Here is a 10209-nt window from a genome sequence, read left to right as displayed (position 1 = left end):
GCATTCATCGTGTATCAGCAGCCTTCAGGGACGATGAAACTCTGCTTGTTGTTAAAAGGTTTTATTGTTGAAAAATCATATTTACATCATTTTGCAGAACTAATGACATGAACAGAACGAGAAGTCGTAGATTCACAGTTTTTTGACTTGTGAAGCTTCTTTGGGACATTTATTGAGATCACACCTCATCTTCCTTTTTTCCTGCAGGTCTCCGTGAAATTCTCCCTGTTTTGGTACCAAACGATGTAAACAAAGAAACAGCTGTTTCATCTCGAGGAGATGTAACAGTGTGTTTAGACCACAGGTTTGTGCTTTGCTTTTCCACTGAAAACCAAACACCAACAGCTCTAAAAACTAGTAAGACTTTCTACTGTAATGTACCTTTAAGGCTTTAGATCATCCTGCAGACACTTTCATCGCAGCCAGGACGTCTTCATCTCCCCCTCCTCATCTTAAAATTTGTACCATTTTTATGCAAATATGAAACTTAAGATTCGTTATTTTAATCTCAAACATGGACCTTAGAGGAAGGTACAGGGAGAATATAATGGTATATTTAAAGTATAAAATTTATGCATTTATTTCTTAGTGAATCTGAAGTGTAAATTAATGATTGATTAATTAATAAAAAATGATTTTTAAAGGCTTCAGATCATCAGGTTGTAAAAGCTGCACATTTCATCTTTTTTCAAGCTTGAAAGAAAAAAAGTCTGTGCATTGATTTTCTACAGAATAACACAACATTAAGACCTCTAAAAACAATTACAGTCTGCCACAGTCTGGATGTGCTCAATTTAAGATCTTTAAAGGCTTTAGATTAAAAAATCTCATCTTTGATTTGTAGGAGCTTTGGTGAAGATCAAGTGTCTGCAAGTATCAAACTTAAGACACATTATCTTGATCTCAAACAACAAACCACAACAGAAAATGTTCAGGTTTTTGTCTGAATTACAACTTGTGTTTTAAGTTGTTTCCTCCCTCTGATCATGTCTCATCTTTGTCTCTGCAGGTCTGGTTGATGTTTTACTGCAATTTAAACTTAAGAAACAACAGAGTAAGAAAGTAGTAGATTCATATATCCTCCTGTTCAACAGTGACACCTGCAGACACTCACCGTCCAGTATCTATCATGTAAAATACTGACAGCAATGACAGAAATGCAGATTATCAGATTGTTCTTGTGAAAGTATTCGTGGTTATTCTCCTTCAGATTTGGTCATTTGGTGCGAACCAACCTGCAGCCACGTGACTGTGCTCTGCGTCGACGGGACTCAAATACCAAATAGCTCACTCATGTTTCTTGTTACTATTGAGGGGCTGCAGGGTCATAAATTACATATGAACCCCCACCCCACCCACCCCACCTCCACCACTCCCCCCTCCAGTGACCAGAGATAAACTGCACGCCACCCTGACCCCTCCCTCCGTCCCCTCCCCTGTTCACTGGCAGCTGCCTTTCCCTTACTGGGTTACAGGATCACGAGGACAGCTGTCTACACATCACCAACACTCTCCACACACACACACACACACACACACACACACACACACTGGTACATACAGTAGATACACTAGAAGTTAAGGTTCTTTGGGACTTCCCAGGGAAACTCCTTCCTGCCAAAGTGTCCATAGCAGGCTGTCTTCTGGTAGATCGGTCTCTTCAGGTCCAGGTCCCTAAAGTCCAAACAAGCATTAAAGGCACATTCAGATTTCCAGGGTGAAGCATCGTTATCACACTTCATGACTTTAACGCTGACCTGACGATGACACCGGGTCTGAGGTCAAAGTTTTTGTTGACGACCTGCAGCAGCTCCGTCTCAGTCTTCTGAGAGGAGCCGTAGGTGAACAGGGAGATGGACAGAGGGTGAGCTACGCCGATCGCATACGCCACCTGGAAATAAAAGACGAGGGACCAAGTGAATCAGTGAATCGCACCAGGTCATCCCTAAGGGTCCTGGATGGTGCAGACCAGTCCAGTTTTTCCACACCGAACTGGCGAAACCATTACTTTACAGACCTGTCTTTGTGCAAAGGGCAGAGGCACAAACCAGGCAAATGTTTGGGGGCCCCAAGAGGAAAAGTGGCCCCTGATGGCCCCTCATATTGACTATACTATAAACCCCCTTAAACCTCCCATAAAGACACAATACAGTGAATTGCTGTTGCCCCGTATGTGTGCTGCTGGCATCTACCCATATATACATGAGGCACTGAAAGAACATCTGGATGATGTGTATAAAAGTATATTTTACAAACAGCCTGTGGGGGTCGGTGAGATGTACTTTAGCAGAGCATCTGAGATACTGAGATATTAACATTATCTTATGAGGATAAAATCCTGGAGACTTTAAGGAGGATTTACAAATACAGCAGATACAGTTTGATCTTCCAAAATCACCTAATCGACACGGAACCAGGAGGATCCACCTCAGACAGACCTGATCCCTCGTGTATCTCACCTGCACCAGAACCCTCCTGCACAGTTTGGCCTTCACCAGAGACTTGGCCACCCAGCGGGCGGCGTACGCAGCCGAGCGGTCCACCTTGGTGTAGTCCTTCCCGGAGAAGGCCCCGCCACCGTGGGCCCCCCAGCCACCGTAGGTGTCCACAATGATCTTCCTGCCTGTGACTCCAGCGTCGCCCTGTGGAATAATTTCAACAGCAGTTTATGAAAATGATAAATTTCCCTGGAAGAATGTATTAATTGTTTTATCTTACTGGTCGAATTTCATATTTATAAATGAACATTTACAGGGAAAAAGTCAAACTTCTTGCTCAAACAACACAATTAAAACTTGTGTTTTTAAAAAGTCTTAATTCTAATTGTTGTTTTTTCACTTTCACAGACACTCACTGTGTTTATTTTCATTTTGTGACACATGAAAATTATATTTGTTCCTTTACATCGACAAGAAGTGAAACAAACACAAAGCTTCATATATTAAACCGGATTTAAAAATGAACTCGCATCAACACAGTAACGTCACAGACTCTCTTAGATCTGATTGGCTCCCGGCGTTTCCTCACAGCTGCGCAGCCAGTAACGTCCAATCATATTCATTCAGGTGTGCACCGCGGTAACTACCTGACGCTTCCTCACCGTCACTCTGACGTCACCTGCAGAGATGGCGGCGCCTCGGGCTTCCTGTTGTGGTCGGTCAGCTGGGAGTCGCCATGACAGCCGGGTCTGAGCCACAGTGACAGTAAGAGTCTGCTGCTGTGTTTCCATGGTTTTGTCTCTGTGTGAGTTGTGTTTCCTTGGCAACAGTTGGCTGCATGTGGGCGGTTATTTCTGTTCACCTTCAGTCTTGGATAAACGTAAAGTGTTGGCGTTTATGGCTCCAGCAGGTGATGCTGTGCTACTGCTGCACCTGTGTGTGTTCATCTGCAGTGTGTGTGTGTGTGTGTGTGTGTGTTCATCTGCAGTGTGTGTGTGTGTGTGAGTGTGTGTGTGTGTGTGTGTGTGTTCATCTGCAGTGTGTGTGTGTGTGTGTGCGTGTTCATCTGCAGTGTGTGTGTGTGTGTGTGTGTGTTCATCTGCAGTGTGTGTGTGTGTGTGTGTGTGTGTTCATCTGCAGTGTGTGTGTGTGTGTGTGTGTGTGTGTTCATCTGCAGTGTGTGTGTGTGTGCGTGTTCATCTGCAGTGTGTGTGTGTGTGTGTGCGTGTTCATCTGCAGTGTGTGTGTGTGTGTGTGTGTGTGTTCATCTGCAGTGTGTGTGTGTGTGTGTGCGTGTTCATCTGCAGTGTGTGTGTGTGTGTGTGTGTGTGTGTGTGTGTTCATCTGCAGTGTGTGTGTGTGTGTGTGCGTGTTCATCTGCAGTGTGTGTGTGTGTGTGTGTGTGTGTGTGTGTTCATCTGCAGTGTGTGTGTGTGTGTGTGCGTGTTCATCTGCAGTGTGTGTGTGTGTGTGTGTGTGTGTGTGTGTGTGTGTGTGTTCATCTGCAGTGTGTGTGTGTGTGTGTGTTCATCTGCAGTGTGTGTGTGTGTGTGTGTGTGTTCATCTGCAGTGTGTGTGTGTGTGCGTGTTCATCTGCAGTGTGTGTGTGTGTGTGTGCGTGTTCATCTGCAGTGTGTGTGTGTGTGTGTGTGTGTGTTCATCTGCAGTGTGTGTGTGTGTGTGTGTGTGTTCATCTGCAGTGTGTGTGTGTGTGTGAGTGTGTGTGTGTGTGTTCATCTGCAGTGTGTGTGTGTGTGTGTGTTCATCTGCAGTGTGTGTGTTTTTATTTACAGTGATTTTGCACTTAGTGAAGTAGTTTTGGAGTTTTTATTTTTAGCTTGTTGCTTTTTGTCTGATCTCAGACGCGGTTGTTTATTTTGTTTCTCTATATCCCGTGTATCCAGACACTCTCAGCATCTGTTGCAGAGCTCTGACATCATTTAAGATGGACTGCACCATGTTGACGTGTTCTCTTACCTGTGGTCCGCCGATCACAAAGCGTCCGCTGGGCTGCAGGTGGTAGATGGTGTTCTCGTCCAGGTACCGGGACGGGACCACGGCTTTGATGACCTTCTCCTTCAGGACTCTCTTCTGCTCCTCCAGGCTCACGTAGTCATCGTGCTGCACTGAGATCACCACGGTGTGGACCCTCTTGGGGATCACAGCACCGTTTTCCTGGGTGTAATGAACTGTCACCTGCATGAGGACCGAGGGAGGCAGGAGTTACTGCAGATGCTGCAGTGGATTAGGGCTAAACTAGGACATAATTCCTATGTTAAGACATGCGGAGTGATCCTGTGAAACTTTCCTCTTTTCATGTCTGAGCTTTTACAAACTGAGGGCTCCAGTCTTGTGAGCGTCACGTGGGCAGTGAACTCTCAGGTTGATATGTGCACAGGCTCAGAGTGTTATTGGAAAGGGAAAGGCGTCTCCCGGCTCAGATGTTGCATACCAGCTCACACCGGTTTATGTCTGCTGGTAAGCACATTCTGGAGGCTGTGATCACTGTCCCACATACTACTGGGTAAAGTATTCACTACAGAGATGGCAGGGGGAGGGGGACCAGGGGCTGGACTTCGTCTAAAACCACAGAGTCCCTGAGCTTAAAGACGTGTTTTGGTCCTTTATGTAAATGATGCGTTTCTTTATCATTTACATAAGTTTGTCATATGTAGATGTAATGTAAATATTTTGTATTAATTAAATAGTATTAATGTTTTAATTAATTCAGTGGGATCAGTGCTAAGCAAAGTCAGATATTAATATTAATATTAATGTCAGAAATGTATTTTATTCATAAGAATGACACACTTTTATGTTTGGCCGTCTGAATTTCAGCTGCAGTTCTTTGGTGAGATTTTGTGACACCAGTGAGGTGATGGTTAAAAATGACAGACACAAAGACAACAAAGCAACAAGAAACAGCAAAAAATGAGTACAATACCCCAGCAACAATAGTTATAGCTAAACAGTATTGATTCAAACTGTTTGTTGACACATGGACGTGAATAAAGTGTGTTAACCGTCAGGCCTGTGAATATGGCCGAACTTTAACTAAGACATTGTGCATGGACACCCCTGAGTAAGTGAGGAGAGATCTAAATTATTAACCTGTTGTCCAATGAAAAACCTTAGCTGTGTTTTAGGACGTGAACCTTTTCTGTGGCTGATTTTGTTTCAGTTGTGTATTTTGACCCCACCTGTGTCTTGGAGTCTGGGCGGAGCCAGGGGACTGTCCCGTTTCGTCTCAGTTCGGCCATCTTGGCGTTGAGTTTGTGGGCGAGGACGATGGTGAGAGGCATGCACTCCTCCGTCTCATCTGTGGCGTATCCAAACATCAGACCCTGTCCACACGGAGCGAGCAGAATCAAGACCAGTTCGTCAAGGTCTTTGTCCGGTTTGTGGCACCTCATGCAGTTTTTACATAGAAAACAGCTTAACTCAAATTTTAAATTTTAGACATCATAGTTAATCTTTAATACTGATGTAGATGTTGTCACGTAAATTGACGTCTGAGTCTGTAGTTTCAAGTCTCCTGGAGAAACAAGGTGGTTTTGTGACCCCAGATTGTCCAGGTGTGTTGTGTTGTTGTGTTTAAGTAGTTGACCTGGTCTCCAGCTCCGATGTCGTTCTCCAGACGATCGATATGAACTCCCTGTGCGATGTCAGGGGACTGTTGCTCCAGGGCCACCAGCACGTTACAGGTCTTGTAATCAAATCCTGGACGGAGAGATGGAGACGGGACAAATCAGAATCTGAACTCAGACAGTCAGACAGTCCACTTCCTGTTCACGCAAGACAAGACATCAAATCCCTTTCAAACATTCAGGTGCAGATTCAAGGTGTGGCTACAATGAAAAGCTAAAGAAGAAGAAGGTGTTTTTCCTCTTACCTTTCTCTGAGCTGTCGTAACCGATGTATCGGATAGTTTCTCTCACCACGCCCTGGTAGTCCACGTTGGCCCGGGACGTGATCTCGCCGCAAAGAAGCACCATGCCCGTCTTACACACCGTCTCTGTTTGAACACACAGAGGAGATTTTTAACCTTTATCGACAGTCGAGGCTGACAGGTGACACAGGATGAAAGAGGGGGAGCTGATACCGTGTGATGTGCTTCTCTGACTGTTTTGGGTTTACTTTGAATTTCAAGAAAAGTGGTTCTCAAAGTGGGGTCCAGGGAGAAAAAGAAAAAAGGGGAGTAATTAGTTTTCTCTATATTTCCATCCATAAGTAACACAGTGACAGACTGTGTGACTATTTTGGTCATGAGTTTCAAACACTTTCTGTAATGAAAACATCTGAAGCAACAATCTTATCAGATTAGGTCTAATCTGGTTCAGTTTAGGGACTTTGATGTGAAAAAGTTTGAGAAACGCTGGTGTAGAGGAACCCATTTATTACTCACCACAAGCCACTTTGGCATCAGGGTCTTGCTTCAGGTGAGCATCCAGCACAGCGTCACTGATCTGATCACAGATCTTATCTGAAAACAAGAACAGTTTAAATACATCAGTGTCTGTGTCGAGCGTTTGAGCTGAAGATACCAACTCGTTTCCTCGTGTGACCTTCTGCTGCAGGGGTCAGATTTCTCATCTGGGCAGAGCCTGAAAATATCACATTTCACCGCTCCATCAGAGTACTACACATCAGTCCTATTAGGAGCTGCGGCCCTATGAATAGCCCTGGATTGGTGCCTTAACCCTAACACCCATGCCAACGTGACAGGGTACACTGTAACTCCATTAGGTCATCAAAGCACCGCCATTGTCATCGACTACTGTACTAACACACAGTAAATTTCTTTTTAGTTGTTGTTGTATGTGTTTGTGTGTGTGTGTGTGTGTGTGTGTGTGTGTGTGTGTGTGTGTGTGTGTGTGTCTAATCTGTGAAGCAGTGGACTGACACCAAACTTGTGCTCACAATAACATAGGAAGAACAGTTACGTCCCTCTCTCTCTGTTTGTGGACTGTTCTTTCACAAATCATGTATGCACGCATCACATAGACGTAGCTGCTGTAACGGTCACACATACATACAACTTCAGCCCACAGGAAGTTGTGATGCGTATCTTTCCTTCGCTCTGATGCGTCTCAGTGCTGTTATTTATCTCTGAGGTTTCTTTACGTAAATGTTTTGATTTGTTGTTTGTTTTGTTGTTTTGATAAGTTCAGTCGCTGCCCCGGCTCGTCCCGCCTTGTGTTGTCCGTTCTGCAGCCAGGTCTCTTGTCCCGTGGACGGACTGTAACTCCGACGGCTTGGGCTGCAGCTGGTGACTGCGATTCTTGTTCTGCTGCTACAGGTGTTGCTACACCAAACTGACCGAGGCTGCACAGCAGAACAACGACTGCTGTCTCCAGCTGCAGTTAGCGGGCTAGCTGTTTAATGGCTAACAGTCGGCTGGTTCACGGCTAATTAACTTTAAAATTAAACATCCAAATATAGCAGCTTTTAATGAGGTGATCTGTACGATTCATTTGAAAAGAAAGATCGACCACGACATATCGTCAGATCGCCCAACCCTAGTCTCGTATTTAGTTTAATAAAGTAATGTTTTGTTCACTGAAAGTTTTATTCATCTCACGTCAAATCAACTTAAATTCCCAGTTTTCAGATCACTTCAAAACTTTTTTTCACTTGAAATGATGAGTTAAATGAACGCACTACTGACGTTCACTCAACTCATTTAATTTCTTTAAAATTTTAAACAATGCATGCTGGGAAATCTGCTAATATACACTGAGTTATCAGATTGTTTTTCTTTCTTTTTTTTGAAGTTTGAAGAGAACAGACATAATAGAAACTAACGTTGAGTCTTGAACACACTGAAGCTGCAATAACAGTGGAGCATTTAGCAGCTGAAGAGCCAGATATTTCCCTCAGGAGCTGGTGGAGTCAAAAACAGAGCTAAAAGAGAGGGAACACTGGATTTATATTCATCAGGTGGACACAAACACCACTGTAGTGTAATGTAATTAACAGTTGTTAATTCAACTTAATATCTTGCATTTCTTTAACTTGTTTTCTCCAGTTTAGTGAACTTAACTCAGTGAACTCTCTTTAAAGCTGCGGGGGAACTTGTGTTTTCAAGTTTCAGTTCTTGTCTTGCGCTTGGATTAAATTCTTAAGCATTAAATGCATCAGCACAAATTTTCTTTCAGATAATGTGCTAAAAACTGTTGTCATATCTGTACAGTCCAGGGTCCATGCTCTAAATACTTCACAGTTGTGTGGCTCTTCTAACTACTTGTGTTGGTGCAGTGGCTCCATGCGCTGCTCAGGATTCTGCACATTCCTCAAAGTCATCAATGATCACTGAAACATAAAAGTGTTTCACACACGACGACCACTTCTCCTCACTCCCTGTCTGAAACAGCTGCAGGTGAAATGCAGCATGGAGAGGAAGTCGTACTCACCAGGATGCCCCTCTCCCACGGACTCGGAGGTAAACATGAAGGAGCCGTCCTGAAGAACGTGGTCGTAGTTCCCGTCCATCGTACCGTTCATTTTCGTCCCTTTCAAAGCTGCGTGAGGCGGTGTAGAGTGTGTAGAGACTGAAGAGCAAAGACGCTGTTCCAGCACGAGATGTACTTCTTATCAAAACAGGGGTAACAAAGATGGGGAGGTGGTGTGGTCGACTTTGGCTGCAGCCTAATCTCACAGTCCCAAGGCAGAGCAGACGGATAACTCTGCACTATATAAGGCAAAGACAACATACACTCATACACACACACTCGTGGGGGGAGGGAGCCATGTGAACCAGTGGGTTCAGACCATTCAGAGGCGAGAAAAGAGGAGGGAGGGAGCCCCTTTTTTTTCTTCTTGGTGGCAGTTGTTTAACTCCTCCCGTGCTGGATGTTCCCACTCTGTCACAAACTGAACTCATCAAACTCACATCCTCTGCAAAGAAACTTAGTTGTTCTTACTTTTACATAGCTGCATGCACATTTCATCACAGGGTTACTCTGAAGTTCTTCCACAGATTCATTCATGCTGGGTCTTTGTACCTGGGGGGCCCCTGAGGTCTTTGTCTGTGGCTGAGTACACAGAGAGCTGCCTGCCAGGGGTTCACTGCAGAGTCAGAGCCCAGATATGAACTGATAAAGAGATGATGCGAAAGAGATCAGTAAGACATTAATAAAATATATGTAGTTATAAAAGGCAGGCTCGGGAGTCCTGCAAGCAGAGGTGGAAGAAAAACTTTTTTAAAGTAAATGTAAAAATACACAAGTAAAAGTCCTGCATTTAAAATCAGTAAAAGTACAGAAGTATCAGCAAAATGTACTTACAGTATCAAACTAAAAGTACTCGTTCTGCAGAGAAATGTCCTCAGTGAATTATATTTGTATTTTATATAACTTTAATAGATGTTAATGTGTAAACAGCATTTGAGGTGGAGCTGGATTTAACTATTTTATATAAAGTTAGTTTAGTCCAGTGGTTCCCAACTAGAGCTGAACGATATGAAAACGATGTCCAAAAAAAAAAAAGGATTATTTTCCTGTATATTGTGATTGTGACATGAGTCAGGTTTTCAATGAGGAGGGTCCTTTCTGCATTTTATTTTATATATGTAAAGGTCAAGTATCTTAAAATTCTACTCCAGTACAGAACTTGTGCAGATTTGCTTAGTTAATTGCTTTCTTAAGACATCAGTGACTTTGCAAAAACAAAATTAGACAATTGTGTGTTTGTGTAGAAACTGACAGGGTCTGGACTGCAGAGCTCTCAGCTGTGTTGTCATATTACAACCACTAGATGTCAGTATTGTGCA

The 10209-nt window shown here is 43.7% G+C and overlaps 1 protein-coding gene across 1 annotated transcript; it reads right to left on the bottom strand.

Annotated features, from left to right (window-relative positions):
* Positions 1-45: 45 nt before the first annotated feature.
* On the bottom strand, positions 46-10194 carry LOC139608308 (S-adenosylmethionine synthase). The gene is made up of 9 exons (XM_071461928.1): positions 8852-10194; positions 6844-6921; positions 6331-6453; positions 6046-6158; positions 5639-5782; positions 4416-4634; positions 2460-2642; positions 1758-1891; positions 46-1674 (listed from the first exon to the last, which is right to left on the bottom strand). The coding sequence occupies exons 1-9, from the start codon at positions 8940-8942 to the stop codon at positions 1572-1574; spliced, it is 1188 nt and encodes a 395-aa protein (XP_071318029.1). The 5' UTR covers positions 8943-10194; the 3' UTR covers positions 46-1571.
* Positions 10195-10209: the final 15 nt, after the last annotated feature.

Source organism: Trachinotus anak, unplaced genomic scaffold (assembly GCF_046630095.1).
Source record: "Trachinotus anak isolate AG129_WGS33_773 ecotype Australia unplaced genomic scaffold, CSIRO_AGI_Tana_v1 ptg000025l, whole genome shotgun sequence".
Classification (NCBI taxonomy): domain Eukaryota; kingdom Metazoa; phylum Chordata; class Actinopteri; order Carangiformes; family Carangidae; genus Trachinotus; species Trachinotus anak.
Note: the sequence above shows the minus strand (reverse complement) of the source record. Positions and strands in the feature narration are given on the sequence as shown.